This window comes from Colobus angolensis, unplaced genomic scaffold (genome assembly GCF_000951035.1).
Source record: "Colobus angolensis palliatus isolate OR3802 unplaced genomic scaffold, Cang.pa_1.0 Scaffold230, whole genome shotgun sequence".
NCBI lineage: Eukaryota > Metazoa > Chordata > Mammalia > Primates > Cercopithecidae > Colobus > Colobus angolensis.
In genome coordinates this window covers 2,643,510-2,662,484 of record NW_012115489.1, presented here as the reverse complement: position 1 = coordinate 2,662,484, position 18,975 = coordinate 2,643,510, and the positions used below count along the sequence as shown (strand labels likewise).

Here is an 18,975-nt window from a genome sequence, read left to right as displayed (position 1 = left end):
ACACCTGCATCATTTGCACCCTCCTTTCAAAAGTCTCAAACGTCCATCAACAGTTGACCACTGGGTACTCAACAACCTGAATGAATAGTACAAGCGTAAATTGCTGTCGTATTACCCTGAGGAAGTGAAGACTAGAATGTTGCTTTTTTTTTTTTTTTTTTGAGACAGAGTTTCGCTCTTGTTGTCTAGGTTGGAGTGCAATGACGTGATCTCAGCTCACCACAACCCCCACCTCGCGGGTTCAAGTGGTTCTCCTGCCTCAGCTCTCTGAGTAGCTGCGATTACGGGCATGTGCCACCACCCCTGGCAAATTTTTTGTATTTGTAGTAGACAGGGTTTCTCCATTTTGGTCAGGCCAGTCTCGAACTCCTGACCTCAGGTGATCCGCCCACCTTGGCCTCCCAAAATGCTGGGATTACAGGTGTGAGCCACCACACCTGGCCTCCTTATCTCTTTTAACCTCTTCTGCATAATTTCCTCCCTTTATCAGTGGTGCACTCAGGAGGATTTCCTCAGATCTGTCTTTTAGTTTACTAATTCTCTTTTTTGCTATGTCTTTGCTGTTTTAGCTATTCATTATGATTTTAATTTTGGTGGCTACATTTAATATCTAGAAGTTGTGTTTATTTCTTTTTCAGATCTATCTGCTCTTTGGATGTCCTGTCCTGTTTTTTTTATTGCTGTTCCTATGCTTTATCTGTTTAATAATTTTAGTCATGTTTTATGACTAACCTTTTCTGATTGTTGTATTTCATATGTGTACATTATCAATTATTGAATCTGCATACTGACTCTCTTTCATGATTGGTTGTTTGTTTTGTAATTTGTAAACGTGTGATTTGTAATTTTTTATCATGGGCTTATGATTAGTAGAAGTTCTGCTAGATTATATGTATTTGTCTTTGGAGTAGTTTTGCATTTGCTTTTTGCTATCATTGAACAATGTAGGAAAAAATTGAAACAAATTTTAGTATACATTTCTTCACTTGGGGTTGCTGTACTGTACTGATGGTAGAAATTCAGACCCTGTTCATGCTTGTGGCAAGTCAGAGATTTTGATTTCTCAAAGTTGACTTTTATTTTTCTCTCAGCTACTGTCCATGCAGATAGAAAACTTATTTACTGTTTCACCAGGGGAGAGATTTTCTTATTCCTATTTTATGGACAAAGCTGTCCTTCAGTGCTCTAAGATAAATGAAGGTAGCTCAGTTTTTCTCTCATTGCAGTCTGCAGAAACCACATCTCCTATTCATCAGTAGACTATCCTAGCATCATTGCCCACTTACTGCTCCAGCTTTGAGTTCCTTTTTCTTTTCTGGCACCAGGGGATTTCTCTGTTTAGAAAGATTGGTTGTATATTAAATATTTTTTTTTTTTGTAATTTAGCATGTCTGTGTTTTTATGGAAGGGCATAGGCCTGTGTACTTCAGCTCAGTCTGCCACGTTTAATGAAGTTGATAATAAATTTTATGGTTTATTTACTGTGGGAGAGCTTTAACTTCAAATTTTTTACTAAATTCATTATACAGTAGAAAGCTATCAGCATAATATGTGGTAAACTTCTAATATCTATGTTGCCAGTTGGAAGTATTAGCAATTGTTGTCTTTTCCATGTGATCTTTTTTTCTCTACTATTTTATTTTAATTGTAATATATACTCTGGATTAGTGCATTTTTTGACACATATGGATGAAGAAGATCAAAGTGACAAAAAGGAGACTTCAGAACCTGAATTTTCAATAACAGAAAATTATTCTGGTCAGAAAACCCGTGTGTTTCCTACTGCCGATTCAGCTGTCAGCCTTTCCAGTGATCAGAATACTACTTCTCCTGGTATTGTTCTTCACTTTTTCATTTACACATACTCTTATTCTCCATTATAATGTTACTGAATGTGATTTACTGGAAATACAGTTATGAAAGGTTTGTGAAGTCATTTTGTAATATTTTAGGGGAAGGAAAGTTAAAACTTGCTATTCACACGAAGAACTGTGACATCTTGCCACCTTCATAAAACATAATGCAATCATGTATCATATCTTGGTGTAACTTATTAATATGAAATATATAGCAACTGGAATTACTATAATAGTTGACTTTTACAAAAATTGAAAAATTAAAACTCTTCCAATTCAAAGAACTTTGAATTTTAATTTGAAAACAAAATAGTATCTATCTTTTCTTGCACCTCTACCATGTGCCAAACATCACTGTTTTATATGCGTAGATTCTGGTTTAAGCCTGACCTATGAGGTGTAGACACTATTATTATCCCTATTTTACAGTTGAGGAGATTGAGATTTAGAAGGATTTAGTGCCACTTTTTGTTTCATTTCATTTGGAGGTAGCAATTAAAACTGCTATTCTTTAGTCCTAATGAATACATTTTATCCTATGAATAATAGGACATAGTAAATACATCAGTTCAATCACTGACAGTGGCTTGGAAATACGTTTTTTTCTCTCAGTTATTGATGGTCAATTAAAATGATTTTACTGAGTGTTTAGTATATGTTCTATTACCATTATTAAAGTGATATAAATAGTAAAAATGCTATTTTGAATGACATTACTGTTACTTAAAGAAAAGCTATTAGTAAGCTGACTTTAAATCTTGTAATGATTTTCTCAGTTCTTTCTAGATGCCATGTATGTTTTAGTCATCAACATATGGGGATAATAATTTCCACTTCACAGAGTTGTGAAGACTGAATATCATGTATAAAGCATCTCAGAATCTTGTTTCATTTTCTTGGTCACTGATAGCTTTTCTCTTCTCTTCTCTGGGGTAGGATTGACAAATGAGGTTAAACAGGATTTGTATGGCTAGATGGTAGAGGGTTCCAATTATATCTGAGAAGTTTACACTCCATTTTATACTTGGGAATCATGGGAGAATTCCAGGCAGAGAAGTAAAATGAGGAGGTTTTGAGGAAAAATAGAACGGAGGCATAGAGACCACTGAGGAGGCTACTAAAATCTGACCTGGGAAATAATGAGGGCCTGGCTAGTGTTATGGGAAAGAAATAGAAGAAACGAGACATTTTGAATTAGTAACTGATGGTACTCAGTGACTAGGTGGGTAAAAGAGGAGGAGGGGGGAACATGGTTGTTTAGTGTTGCCAGAGTCTAAGGCAAAGGTATAACTAGGTCTGATGTCAAAGTCTAGACTCCAACCTTTTGGCTTCCCTGCGCCACATTGGAAGAAGAAGAATTGTCTTGGGCCACATGTAAAATACCCTAACGCTAACCATAGCTGATGAGCTAAAAAAAAAAAAAAAAAAATCCATGCATAAATCTCATAATGTTTTAAGAACGTTTACTTGGTAGTAAACAGGTACTGTGGCCGTGGGTTAGTGATCCTGGGTTACTAATAGGAGAAAGGGCAACTTGTTACTTACCAAACACTTCAACCTTTACCCAAGAGGTCACCATCTTCACTAATCTCATCTACTTCCCCATATGCAGCCCAATCAGTATTGGAAGAGAATCCTTCAAGCTTTTTTTCATGAATAGGCCAGTAGGGGCCTCTCAAATACTGATAGAAAGTGTCTGTTTAATGGACCCTCTCTTTTCTAAGTACATAGGATTAATATCTTTTTCTACCTAGCAAAAAGCTATTAAGGGTAATACTGTTACTATTACACTAACCTTAGATTTATGTAAGGTATTTCTCTCTTAGTTAAATTGAATTAGTCATCCTTAAGAACCCACAGATGCCCGGATTCTGAGAACAAAAATAAAATGCTTGATTTGGAGGTTAATAAATTAAATAGAACAATGTACTTTCAAGAAAACAGGTATTTCATATTAAAACCATGTGAATGTATAGTCTTAAGGACAGATTTGGTTTATCTTAAGATAATAAAATCTTAAGGAATATTTTTTGAGAAGAGATGTCAGAACACTTTTCCCAAATTAATTCAGTTCTGTTTTTAGAATTAAACATATAGAAGATTGAATAGATTAAGTGTTTTTCTTTGAAAACATATAGTTAATAATGGACAAGACTTAAAAATTATATTTTGGGCCGGGCGCGGTGGCTCAAGTCTGTAATCCCAGCACTTTGGGAGGCCGAGACGGGCGGATCACGAGGTTAGGAGATTGAGACCATCCTGGCTAACACGGTGAAACCCCGTCTGTACTAAAAAAATACAAAAAAACTAGCCGGGCGAGGTGGCAGGTGCCTGTAGTCCCAGCTACTTGGGAGGCTGAGGCAGGAGAATGGCGTGAACCCGGGAGGCGGAGCTTGCAGTGAGCTGAGATCCGGCCACTGCACTCCAGCCTGGGCAACAGAGCGAGACTCCATCTCAAAACAAAACAAAACAAAACAACAACAACAAAAAATTATATTTTGGGTTACATTCTTACAGGTAAATTGCTCCTTGGATTTAAATAAGATATTTTCTGAAATATATTACTTTCAGATCACCAGAGGTTTGTTTTTTGTTTGTGTATATTTTATAAAGTAAATTGCACTCCAGCACTCTAAACTGTGTACTAAGCAAAGAAGGGTTGTACCTTCTGACATATATTATACTGAGTACTCAGGATAGAAAAGTAATAATCTTATACCAGCTGGGTGCGATGGCCCATGCCTGTAATCTCAGCACTTTGGGAGGCCAAGGCAGGTGAATCATTTGAGCTCAGTAGTTGGAGACCAGCCTGGGCAACACAGCAAGACCCCATATCTACAAAAAATGCAAAAATTAGCCTGCATTGCAGCACACACTTGTAATCCCAGCCATTTAGGACGTTAAGGTGGGAGGTTCGCTTGAGTCTGGAGACAGAGGTTGTAGTGAGCCATGACCTGTGCTTAGCCTGGGTGACAGAGTGAGACATGGTCTTAAAAAACATGTAGACAGTATTCACTATCAGGTAGCATATTCCAGAGGAGGATAAATATGCTGTAAATATATATCTGTAAACCAATTTGGAGGTTTAAAAGTATTTTAATTTAATTTCTGGTTATATAATTTCTAAATTAGATTAACAATTGACAGCAAAAAAAAAGACCCAAAATTTTTATTAATAATGATTTTTTTTTTTAGGTATGAATAGCAATGATGAATTATTTGAGAGGTAAATATCTTAAGTGTTAATTCATGATTTTCTTTAAAGTTGGGTGTAGATAGTGGAAATTTTGTTGTTCATATGTGTGTGAATTTTTACATTATACATATCTTTGTGGTTTAAAGGAATATAAGTTTTCATTGGGTATGGAATATTTTTAAGAAATTGAGGATTGCTATATCCCTTACTGTTTTAGCACAAGTAATTAGAATTCAATAGACTATAGTTATTATATTTTCTTATATAAATATAGATCAAATTTAAACAGGCAGAATCTATAGAGGTTTTCTTCTGGGCCATATGTTTCCTTTTTAAAGAAAATCTACTAAGTCATTACTTTTTGTTGATGAGAGATACTAGAATTGCAGAAATAGAAGGAACAGTAGATATATGTTTATCATTTTGTGTTTATTTGTTACATGTTTATTTTTGCTTAATGTAATTAAGTTGTAGATACTGATTTATATTTCTTAAATTACATTTGCAAATGAAGTGCTTCAGTAGATCCACTCCAGATGACTGGATTGACTGATATTGCAGACATTATTGATGACCTTATAACTAAAGACGGAGTTTCCAGTGAAGAGCTGGGCTTAACAGAACAAGCTAAGCGCACCTCCAGGTAATCATTGAATAATTCATTTTTAACCTGTTTAAAATGCTTCTCATTCAAGAATGTTCAAAACTTGTCATATTTTAATGTGATTTTTATGAAAAAAAATCTGAAGCATAGAATAGATTTTTTTCTTCATGGTTTGTTATGTATATGTATCAGTCTTCCCTTTTCCCTAACAATTTATAGTATATAACTGTATCCTGTGAGTTTTCCCAAGAATCACTGTAAGTACAACATACATTTAATCCTATCTCTTACTAGAAGTAATTAATGATTTAGTTCATAGCACTTTATCCTAAAATTAACCCTTAGAATACATTTTGACTAGCTTTTCTGATCTATCATGCAAATGGAAAACAAAAAAGATCAGGCGCTACTGTTTTTATATCAGATAGAACAGACTTTAAACCAACAGCAGTAAAAAAGGACAAAGAAGGGTTTTACATAATGATAAAGAGTTCAATTCAACAAAAAGACTTAACTATCCTAAATATATAAGCATTCAACATTGGAACACCTAGATTCATAAAATAAGTACTTACAGACCTATGAAACTGTTAGGCAACCACATAGTAATAGTGGGGGACTTTAACACCCCACTGACAAATTTAGACCTATCATCAAAGCAGAAAACTAACACATTCTAGAATTAAATTAGACACTTGATCAATTGAACCTAATCGACATCTGCAGAATGCTCCACCCATCAACCCTAGAATACACATTCTTTTCATCGGCACATGGAATATACTCCAAGATTGACCAAATGCTTGGCTGTAAAGCAAGTCTCAATAAATTTTTTAAAAAACCCTGAAATCTGACTGATATGATTTGGCTGTGTCCCCATCCAAATCTCATCTTGAATTGTAGTTCCCATAATTCCCATGTGTCATGGGAGGGATCAGGTGGAGATAATTGAATCATGGGGACAGTTTGCCCTATCCTGTTCTCATGATAGTGAGTGAGTTCTCACGATAGTGAGTGAGTTCTCACAATAACTGATGGTATTATAAGGGGCTTCCTCCTTCAGTGGGCACTCATTCTTCTCCTTCCTACTATCATATGAAGAAGGATATGTTTGCTTCCCCTTCTGCCATGATTTTAAGTTTCCTGAGGCCTCCCCAGCCATGCTGAACTGTGAGTAAATTACACCTCTTTCCTTTATACCTTTATAAATTATTCAGTCTCAGGTATGTCTTATTTAGCAGTGTAAGAACAGACTAATATAGTAAATTGGTACCACAGAGAGTGGGGTGCTTCTGCAAAGATACCTGAAAATGTGGAAGCGACTTTGGAACTGGGTAACAGGCAGAGGTTGGAACAGTTTGTAGGGTTCAGAAGAAGACAGGAAGATGTGGGAAAGTTTGGAACTTCATAGAGACTTGTTGAGTGGCTTTGACCAAAAGCCTGATAGCAATATGGACAGTAAGGTCCAGGCAGAGGTGGTCTCAGATGAAGAAGAGGAACTTGTTGGAAACTGGAGGAGGTGATTCTTATTATCTTTTAGCAAAGTGACTGGTGGCATTTTGCTCCTGCCCTAGAGATTTGTGGAACTTTGAACTTGAGAGAGATTATTTAGGGTATCTGGTGGAAGAAATCTCTAAGTGGCAGAGCATTCAAGAGGAAGCAGAGCATGAAAGTTTGGAAAATTTGCAGCCTGACAGTGCAGTATAAAATAAAAACCCATTTTCTGGGGAGAAATTCAAGCTCACTGCAGAAATTTGCATAAATAATGAGAAGCCAAATGTTAGTCACCAAGACCATGGGGAAAATATCTCCAGGGCATGTCAGAGACCTTCATGGCAGCCCCTCCCATCACAGGCCCAGAGGCCTAGGAGGGAAAAATGATGTCCTGGGCCAGGGCCAGGCCCAGGCCCTCCCTGCTGTGTGCAGCCTAGGGACTTGGTGTCCTGCATCCTATCCTCTCTAACCATGGGTAGAAGGCACCAAGATACAGCTCGGGCTGTGGCTTCAGAGGGTGCAAGCCCCAAACGTTGGCAGCCTCCATGTGGTGTTGAGCTTGTGGGTGAACAGAAGTCAAGAATTGGGGCTTGGGAACCTCCTCGTAGATTTCAGAGGATGTATGGAAATCCCAGACTGAAGTTTGCTGCAAGGGCAGAGCTCTCATGGAGAACCTCTGCTAGGTCAGTGCAGAAGGGAAATGTGGGGTTGGAGCCCCCACACAGGCACTGCCTAGTGGAGCTGTGAGAAGAGGTCCACCATCCTCAGACCCCAGAATGGTAGATTTACCAACAGCTTGCACCATGTGCCTGGAAAAGTCACAGATAATGCCAGTTGTGAAAGCAGCTGGGGCAGAGGGCTGTACCCTGCAAAGCCACAGGGACAGAGCTGTCCAAGACCATGGGAACCCACCTCTTGCATCAGCATGACCTGAATGTGAGACATGGAGTCAAAGAAGATCATTTTGGAACTTTAAGGTTTAATGACTGCCCTATTGGATTTTGGACTTGCATGAGGCTGATAGCCCCTTTGTTTTGGCTAATTTCTCCTATTTGGACCGGGTGTTTTTACCCAATGCCAGTACCTCCATTGTATCTAGGAAGTAACTAACTTGCTTTTGATTTTACAGGCTCATAGGCAGAAGGGATTTGCCTTGTCTCAAATGAAACTTTGGACTTGGACTTTGGAGTTAATGCTAGAATGAGTTAAGACTTTGAGGGACTGTTGGAAGGACATGATTGTGTTTTGAATTATGAAGACATGAGATTTGGAAGGAGCCGGGGCAGAATGATATGGTCTGGTTGTTTCCTCATCCACATCTCATCTTGGATTGTAGTTCCCATAATCCCCACATGTTGGTGAAGATAATTGAATCATGGAGGTAGTTTGCTCTGTCCTGTCCTCGTGATAGTAAAAACACTATTTCACGAGTTCTGATGGGTTTTTTGTTGTTTTGTTTTGTTTTTTTTTTTGAGATGGAGTCTCGCTCTGTTGCCAGGCTGGAGTGCGATCTCAGCTCACTGCAACCTCCGACTCCCTGGTTCAAGCGATTCCTGCCTCAGCCTCCCGAGTAGCTGGGATTACAGGCACGTGCCACCATGCCCAGCTAATTTTTATACTTTTAATAGAGACAGGGTTCCACCATATTGGCCAGGGTGGTCTCAATATCCTGACCTTGTGATCTGCCCCCCTCGACTTTCCAAAGTGCTGGGATTACAGGTGTGACGCAGCAAAAGCAACACTGAGAGGAAAATTTAGAGGCTGGGCATGGTATCTCACGCCTGTAATCCCAGCACTTTGGGAGGCTGAGGTGGGCGGATCACCTGAGGTTGGGAGTTGGAGACCAGCCTGAACAACATGGAGAAACCTCATCTCTACTAAAAATATAAAACTAGCTGGGCATGGTGGCACATGCCTGTAATCCCAGCTACTCGGGAGGCTGAGGCAGGAGAATCACTTAAACCTAGGAAGCAGGGGTTGTGGTGACCCAAAATCATGCCATTGCACTCCAGCCTGGGCAACAAGAGCAAAATTCTTTCTCAAAAAAAAAAAAGTGGAAAATTTATAGCACTAACCACCTGCATCAAAAAGTTAGAATGATTTCAAATTAGTGATCTAACATCACACGTAGAGGAAACAGAAAAACAAGAACAAGTTAACCCCAGAGCTAGCAAAATAAGTAACTAAAATCAGAGCAGAAGTGAACAAAATCGAGAACCAAATATCCATACAAAGAATCAACAAAGCCAAAAGTTGGTTATTAGAAAGGATAAACTAGATTGATAGACCACTAGCTACATTAACAAAGAAAAAAAGAGAGAAGAACCAAATAAGCACAATCAGGAAACAACAAAGGTGACATTACAACTGATCCCACAGAGATACAAAGGATCCTGAGACTATTATGAACACCTGTATGCACAAAGTAGAAAATCTAGAGGAAATGGGTAAATTCCTGGAAACACACAACCTCCCAACATTGAATCAGGAAGAAATTTGAAACCCTGAACAGACCAATATGAAGTCCTGAAATGGAATCAGTAATAAAAAACCCACCAACCAATAAAAGCCCCAGACTGGATGGATTCACAGCCATATTCTGCCAGACATAAAAGAAGAGCTGATAGGAATTCTACTGAAATTCTTTTTAAAAAATCAAGGAGGACAGACTCTTCCCCACTCATTCTATGAAGGTGGCATCACCCTGATACCAAAACCTGGCAAAGACACAAGGAAAAAGGAGAACTGTAGGCCAATATCCCTGATGAATATAGAAGCAAAAATCTTCAACAAAATACAGCAAACCTAAAGCAGCACATCAAATTGCGGTGATTGTTAATTCACCACAATCAAATAGGCCTCATTTCTAGGATGCAAGATTGGTTCAACATACACAAATCAATAAATAGCCATTTATGACACACCCACAACCAACATCTTACTGAATGGGCAAAAGCTGGAAGCATTCACCTTAAGAACTGGTACAAGACAAGGATGCTTAATCTTACCATTTCTATATAACATAGTACTGGAAGTCCTAGCCAGAGCAATCAGGTAAGATAAATAAATGCAAGGCATCGAAATAGGAAAATAAGAATTCAGATTATCTCTTTTCCATGACAGTATGATTCTATACCTAGAAGACCTAAAGACTCCTCCAAAAGCCTCCTATGACTGATAAATGACTTCAGTAAAGTTTCAGGATACAAAATCAATATACAAAAATCAGTAGCGTTTCTATGGAGAACCAAAGCAAGAATGCAGTCCCATTTACAACAGACACACACACACACACACACACGCACGCACACACACACCTCTTAGAGCTCTAAGACCAAGTTATATCAGTGTTTATTTGAGCTCGGGGAAGAAAGTCAGTGAAAGAAGGCAATCACAGCAGTTCTTGTATTTATCAGTGAAGGGCAGGGAATTAGATGTAACTAGAGTTTGTGCATTAGAAGGGAAGAGTGGGACTAGCTGAGTGTGGAGACCAGAGGGAATCACTGAGTTCAACCTATTGACAAGCAGTAGGGGGTGATAAGAAGGGGCTTTTTTTCTTTTCATTTTGCTTCAGGGGAAAAACGATTTAATATCTTCCAACCCCCCCATCCCCCAAGTAGCTGCATTCTACAATTTCAACTTTTCTTCCAATTCTGAATCCTGTTTTCTCCATTTATAAAAGGAAAGTTATCAAAAACAAAGGAAGGTTATGAAAAACAAAATACGTTGGCAAAGTACTCATCACTTCTTCGACTTATATTTTTATTGCCATGAAACTATTTCCTGTATGTTCTTCTATCCAGACAGACATTCACTGCAGTCTATAACGTGAAAGATGTAAGCAAGGATATATAACTGTTTCAATGAACAGATTTGGTGAAGTGCCTTCTGTTTTAGTACTTTATCACATTTTGTTGACTTCTGACTTTCCATTTTTCCTAGATTGGAGGAAAGATCTGTTTATGTAGTTTGTTTTTAAATGTGCCAGTGCCTGCATGTTAAGATTTTTAAAAATAAAATTGTATAAAACATATAATGTATTGGTCTTTTGGGGGGAATTAGATGCATCATCACTGTATTACACTGTATCACAACTGTATTACAGCTTCATCAACATTAACTGGTTTGCTTTCGTGATGTTTCTGAGGAATTGGTTCTTTTTGCAGAGGTTCAAGAGAAAGGGCTTTTGAGAAGTTCTCTAGTTCCTTTTGTATATTTACAAATGCTTTATTCACATTGTTAACTTTTCATCATTCATAATGTATATTTTAAGATTAGTGGGCTGGGTGCAGTGGCTCACGCCTATAATCCCAGCACTTTGGGAGGCCGAGGCAGGTGCATTACCTGAGGTCAAGAATTCGAGATCAGCCTGGGCAACATGGTGAAACTCCGTCCCTACTAAAAATACAAAATTAGCCAGGCGTGGTGACACATGCCTGTAATCCCAGCTACTCGGGAAGCTGAGGCAGGAGAATCGCTTGAACCTGGGAGGCAGAGAATGCGGTGAGCCGAGATCGCGCCATTGCACTCCAGCCTGGGCAACAAGAGTAAATCTCCATCTCACTAAAAAAACAAAAAAGAAAACAGGTTAGTGGTAACTGGCTTTGCTTTGTTTTTTGCCTTAAAGTTGTTGTGGCTGGCAATGTGAAATACGTTCCTGGACTTCTGCCCCCTTAATTTGTTCTTGGCCATTGTCTTTGATGTGTACATGCAGGTTCTTTTTTTTTTTTTTTTTAATTCCATAGGTTTTGGGGGAACAGGTGGTATATGGTTACATGAGTAAGTTCTCCAGTGGTAATTTGTGAGATTTGGTGCACCCATCAACCTCAACAGTACCCAATTTGTAGTCTTTATTCCTCACCCACCTCCTACCCTTTCTCCCAAGTCCCTGAAGTCCATTATATCATTCTTAGGCCTTTGTCTCCTCATAGCTTATGAGTGAGAGCATACGACGTTTGGTTTTCCATTCCTGAGTTATTTCACTTAGAATAATGGTCTCCAATTCTATCCAGGTTGCTGCAAATGCCATTATTTCATTCCTTTTGGTGGCTGAATAGTATGACATGGTGTATATGTGTACCACAATTTCTTTACCCACTCATTGCTTGATGAGCATTTGGGCTGGTTCCATATTTTTGCAGTTGTGAGTTGTGCTGCTATAAACATGTGTGTGCAAGTATCTTTTTCATATAATGACTTCTTTTCCTCTGGGTAGATATCCAGTAGTGGGATTGCTGGATCAAATGGTAGTTCTACTTTCAGTTCTTTAAGGAATCTCCACACTGTTTTCCATAGTGGTTGCACTAGTTTACATTCCCACCAGCAGTGTAGGAGTGTTCCCTTTTAACCGCATCGCTGCCAACATCTATTGTTTTTTGATTTTTTAATTATGTTCATTCTTACAGAAGTAAGATGGTATCGCATTGTGGTTTTTATTTGCATTTCCCTGATCATTAGTGATGTTGAGCATTTTTTCATATGATTGTTGGCCATTTGTATATCTTCTTTTGTGAATTGTCTCTTCATGCCTTAACTCTATTGTTTTGATGGGATTTTTTTTCTTGCTTATTTATTTGAGTTCCTTGTATATTCTGGGTATTAGTTCTTTGTCGGATGTATAGATTGTGAAGATTTTCTCTCACCCTGTGAGTTGTCTGTTTACTTTGCTGATTGTTTCTTTTGCTTTGCAGAAACTTTTTAGTTTTAAGTTCCACCTATTTATCATTGTTTTTGTTGCATTTGCTTTTGGATTCTTGGTCGTGAAGCCTTTGCGTAAGCCACTGTCTAGAAGGATTTTTCCTGTGTTATCTTCTAGAATTTTTATGGTTTCAGGTCTTAGATTTAAGTCCTTGATACATCTTGAGTTGATTTTTGTATAAGGTGAGAGATGAGGATCCAGTTTTATTCTTCTACATGTGGCTTGCCAATTATCCCAGCACCATTTGTTGAATAGAGTGTCCTTCCCCCGTTATGTTTTTGTTTGCTTTGTGGAAGATCAGTTGGCTGTAAGTATTTGGGTTTATTTCTGGGTTCTCTATTCTGTTCCATTGGTCTGCGTGCCTATTTTTATACCAGTACCGTGCTGTTTTGGTGACTATGGCCTTATAGTTTGAAGTCATAATGTGATGCCTCCAGATTTATTCTTTTTGCTTTGTCTTACTTTGGCTATACAGGCTCTTTTTCGGTTCCATATGAATTTTAGGATTGTCTTTTCTAGTTCTGTGAAGAATGATGATGGGGTTTTTTGTTGTTGTTGTTTTGTTTTTGTTTTTGTTTTTTTACAGAGTCTCACTTTGTTGCCCAGGCTGGAGTGCAGTGGCACAATCTCGGCTCACTGCAACCTCTGCCTCCTGGGTTCAAGCAATTTTTCTGCCTCAGCCTCCCTAGTAGCTGAGATTACAGGTCCGCACCGCCACACCCAGCTAATTTGTTCGTTTTTAATAGAGATGGGATTTTGCCATGTTGGCCAGGCTGATCTTGAACTCCTGACCTCAGGTGATCCACCTGCCTCGGCCTCCCAAAGTGCTGGGATTACAAGTGTGAGCCACCTCACCTGGCCCTTATGGTGGTATTTTGATAGGAATTGCATTGAATTTGTAGATTGCTTTTGGCAATATGGTCATTTTCACAATATTGATTCTACCCATCAATGAGCATGGGATGCGTTTCCATTTGTTTTGTTATTTATGATTTCTTTCAGCAGTAATACATGCATGCAGGTCCTTAAGCTCCAGGTGGCACCATCTACATGCAGCACAGGGCTTTAAGATGGAAATTAGAGCCGGTTAGAAGACTTATTTCAGTAGTTTAGAGATGAGGTGATCAGAATGGAGAGCGTAGGGTAATAGGTGTAAGTAAACATTTGGAGGCTATCAGGTGGTAAGAGTGACAGCTTTTCTACTTGGGTGACTGAGTTGATAGTGATTTCTTTAGCAGGATAAAGAATGCAGGGGCAACACAGGGAAACCCAATCTCTACCAAAAATATAAAAATTAGCCAGCCTCATAACCCAATCTCAAAAATATTTTTTTTAATAAAAATATCCTTTAAATCCTGCATTCTGTTAATTTTGCTTCCTTCCCTGAGAAGGACATAATATATCTTTTGTTTGTTTATTTGGTTTTTGAGACAGGGTCTCAGTCTGTCACCCAGGCTGGGGTGCAGTGGCACAATCATGGCTTACTGCAGCCTCAACCTCCCCAGGTGATTCTCCCACCTTAGCCTGCAAGTAGTTGGGACTACAGGTATGTGCCACTGCATCCAGCTAGTTTTTATAGTTTTGGTAGAGACTAGGTTTCAAAAACACAAATAAATAATTAAATTAATTAATTTAATTAAATAATGGCTGGGCTCAGTGGCTCACTCCTGTAATCCCAGCATTTTGGGAGGCTGAGGTGGGCAGATCACCTGAGATCAGGAGTTCGAGACCAGCCTGGCTAACATGGTGAAAACCCGTTTCTACTAAAAGTACAAAAAGCCGGGCATGGTGCTGCGAGTCTGTAATCTCAGCTACTCAGGAGTCTGAGGCAGGAGAATCGCTTAAGCCTGGGAGGCAGAGGTTGCAGTGAGCGGAGATCGTGCCATTGCACTCCAGCCTGGGCAACAAGAACGAAACTCCATCTCAAAAACATAAATAAATAAAAAAGAGAATACAGTTTGCAGTTTTAGATATAAGGTGGCAGAAAAACATCGAGTGGTAATATTCAGTGGTATATTAGTTTTAAGTCCTCTGCAAAGCAGATGGGATTTTGATGAGCAAGAGATTTATTTGGAGAGATGCCTGTGAAGGAAAAAGGGAGGATGCCATAAAATTGGGGAAAACTATCAGACTGCAGTGCTGATGTAGAGCTGATCCTGTGCTGGGAGTCCCCAAGATCACCCCCAGGTTCAGAAATCACCTAGGAGGATGCACAGAACTCAGCAAATAGTCATTTTCATGGCTATAATTTATCCTAACAGGAGGCAAAAGGTACATGGAGTAAATTCCAGGGGAAATCAGGCACAAACTTCCAAGAGTCTTTTCCCAGTGGAGTCACACAGAATGCACTTAATTCCTCCAGTAACAAGTTGTGACAACATGTGTGAAATGTCTACCAGGCAAGCCCATTAGAAACTCAGTGCCTGGGGTTTTACTGGGAGGATACTGCCTGCCATGTGTTAAGATTCCAGAGTCTCAAAAGGAAAGCAGATATTCAGAATAAAATGTAGTGTTTGTATTTGTGACTAGTCTTCTGTTTAGGAGGGTGTCTTCTTCAATCACTGGGTGATGCATCTGTCCAAGTCCCCATCTTTTAAAACAGAAACTTTTTTAAATTTTATTTTTTGGAGACGGAGGTTTGCTATTTTGCCCAAACTAGGCTCGAACTCATGATTGTCCCACTTCAGCCTCCCAAGTAGCTGGGACGACAGGTGCATGCCACTACACCTGGCCCCAAATCCCCATTTTGCACCACCCATTTTCTCAGACCACTCCTAGTACATGTATGTTAGTTCAGATCCTCAAGAAGCTAAGGTCGGTTTAGCTGCAGAAGTGATTTACTGGGGAAAATGCTTTTGAGAGGATAGCAGAATGCGGGGAAGAAGTAAGGAGAAGCATCAGACTACGATGCAGCTCTCAGCCCTCCCTGCAAAGGAGAGGGAAAGAGGGTGGGGGAGACAGAGTCTCAGTGCACTGTGTAGTTTTAAGAATGTTTCAGCTGGGTCAGTGGTAGGACCTCAGGCCAAGTTACCCACAGAGTCACCTGTGTCTTGCAGGAATGGGCCTTTTGCAGTATCCCTGCCATGCTTAGTCCATTAATTTGGGCCAGACCATGGCAAGTGTGACATGAACCTAAGCATGGGAGTAGATCCAGAAGGGCAAGTATTGGAAGTCACCTCTGTGTTGCAATTGTTTTGTTTTTTTGAGACAGTCTTCCTTTGTCACCCAGGCTGGAATGCAGTGGCACGATCACTGCTCACTGCAGCTTCGACTTCCCAGGCTCAAGTGATCCTCCCACCCACCTCAGTCTCCTGAGTAGCTGGGACTACAGGCATGTGCCATTCAACCTGGCAAATTTTTTTTTTCTTTTTTATAGAGATGGCATCTCATCATCTTGCCCAGGCTGGCCTTGAACTCCTGGGCTAAAGCAGTCCACCTGCCTTGGCCTCCCAGAGTTCTGGGATTACAGGTGTGAGCCACTGAGCCCAGCCCTGTATTAGAAGTTTTGAAAGTGATAGAAATAGTACAGGGAATAAATTACATTAATAGATAAAGAAGTGAAAACCTCCCCATTTTACATGATGTGATTATTATGCATTGCATACCTGTATCAGAATATCTCATGTACCCTATAAATATATACATCTACTATGTACCCACAAAATTAAAAAGTTAAAAAAAAAAGTCAAAAGGAGAACCTTTAAGACATTAGTTTTGAAGCAGTGAGCAGAGAAGAAAGGAGCCAATGCAGGAGGCTGTATAGTTTTCTGAGAGTTAGGAAAAGACCCAGTAAGATAAAGTTTAAAGAAGAAGGGAAAAGAGTTTAAGGCAGATGTTGTAAAGAAGTTGTTAGCTTTCTGAGTCCCTTTTCACTGGAGTTCAGGTAACAAATTGGAGTGAGTTGACTAGAGAACATAAGTATATACTGCTTTTGAAGATGGGGCAAAATATTTCCAGATAAATAGTGTTTAGTCATGATATATCTTATCTGCATAACAAATTTAAAAGCAAATGATGTCTTACTTGTTAAATTTCTCAGAATTCAGCATTCTTCTGGCAGACATTCACAAAGAACTGACAAGGAAAGAAGAGAGATTCAAGCCTGGATGAAAAGAAAACGAAAAGAAAGAATGGCAAAGTACTTAAATGAGCTGGCAGAAAAGAGAGGGCAAGAACATCATCCTTTCTGTCCCAGAAGCAATCCAGTAAGTCTGCAGTGTCAAGGGCAATGGAGTTATAGAATATGTGTAATTACTTTCCTGGCAAAATTTTAAGAAAAAGATTAACATAATTTGGATACATTTTTAATTTGGCATATAGAAAAGTAAATGTTTTACTTAAGTCAGGAAAGTTAATTACCTTAAAATGTTACAAGATATTGTGCTAACCAAGTTATACTGAATTATCTTAAATATTTTTTTGTCCCCCAGGCTAATGATGGCCGTAGCATTTTAACAAGAGGAGGAGGTTGAGTAATTGGGTGACCAATTGTAGTTGTTCCTTTAATTTTCAGTGAGAGTCATTGGCAGTTGAAACAACTATGTGTATTAAAGCCATTTTAAAAACTCACTTTTCTATGCCTTCTCCCTTACTTAGTTTATAAAATTTACTTGCTTAGAAAACTTTGAGGCTCAGCATGGTGGCTCATGCTCGTAATCCCAGCACTTTGGGAGACCAAAGTGAGAGGATCACTTTTGACCAAGAGTTGAGAGCATCCTGGGCAACATCGTGAGACCTCATCTCTACCAAAAAAAAAAAAAAAAAGAAATTAGCCAGGTGTGGTAGCACACACTTGTAGTGCCAGCTACTCTAGAGGCTGAGGCCGGAGGATCATTTGAGCCCAGAAATTTGAGACTGTATCGAACTATGATCACACCACTGCACTCCAGCCTGGGAGACAAAGGGTGACCCTGTGTCTACAAATAAAGCAAAAGCTAACAAATAAAAAGCCCCTTAATTTTCTGTTAATAAGTTACCTACAAAAAATACAAAAAAAAAATTGTCCAATCATGTATCAACAGAACAATGTCACTTCTGTGTGTGTGGTTTTTGTTTTTTTAACTGTCTTTAAAACTGTCAGCGTTTATTTACTGAGCCCTAAATACAGACATCACCATAGTTAGGTCAGGTATATTTTTTTTCAGATGGTAAAACAAAGCACTGTTACTTTGATAGTCACATTACTATGAAAATTACATTTATATTACAGTTTATCTTTTACTTTGTAATCTGAAATAAAATACAATATCCCTTCATTTTTTCAGCATCATTAGGATAACAAATTCTTTTGGTGAATTTTCCAGATAAACTTCCATTAAAACACCAAATGGTGCAAAAGTAGGTGAACTATTGTTTAAAGTGTGCAATTTACTTACCTGTCTCTGAAAAGAGTATATTGGTGTTAACATAACATTTTCTTGATAGCCCAGGAGACATGGTAGTGGCCTTCAGGGCTACTGAGGTACATGACCAGAATCTTAAAGTGTGTGCATGTGTATTTGAGAGAAGAATTGTGTGTGTGTGTATGTGTGTTCCCCTAGCCTAATGTAGAATGGGTTCTGACATTACCTTCTCGCTGTCAGTGAAGTAAATACCCAAGATGGTTAGAATTGTGTCCAAATTTAGAATAAATTGGCCAGGAGTAGTGGCTCATGTCTGTAATCCCAGCACTTTGGGAGTCCGAGATAGGAGGATCACCTGATGCCAGGAGTTGAAGACCAGCCTAGGCAACATAGTAAGACCTCGTCTCTAAAAAATAAAAATAAAAAATAAGAAAATGAAAATTAGCCAGATGTAGTGGCACACACCTGTAGTCCTAACTACTCAAGGTGAGAAGATCACTTATGCCCAGGAGTTGGAGGTTAAAGTGAGTTGTGATCATGCCACTGCACTCCTGCCTGGGCAGCAGAGTGAGCTCTTGTCTCAAAATAAGTAAACTCTAAGGGTTTAAGAACTGCTTGGTTCGGCCGGGCGCGGTGGCTCAAGCCTATAATCCCAGCACTTTGGGAGGCCGAGACGGGCGGATCACGAGATCAGGAGATCGAGACCATCCTGGCTAACACGGTGAAACCCCGTCTCTACTAGCAATACAAAAAACTAGCCGGGCAAGGTGGCAGGCGCCTGTAGT

The 18,975-nt window shown here is 39.2% G+C and overlaps 1 protein-coding gene across 1 annotated transcript in view; it reads left to right on the top strand.

Annotated features, from left to right (window-relative positions):
* LOC105513499 (chromosome unknown open reading frame, human C5orf42) overlaps positions 1–18,975 on the top strand; it is a 154,390-nt gene that overhangs the window by 116,854 nt on the left and 18,561 nt on the right. Inside the window, exons 42-45 of the mRNA XM_011944376.1 lie at positions 1,669–1,833; positions 5,052–5,082; positions 5,567–5,695; positions 16,888–17,053. Coding sequence (XP_011799766.1) covers positions 1,669–1,833; positions 5,052–5,082; positions 5,567–5,695; positions 16,888–17,053 — 491 coding nt within the window. The remainder of the gene's footprint in view (positions 1–1,668; positions 1,834–5,051; positions 5,083–5,566; positions 5,696–16,887; positions 17,054–18,975) is intronic.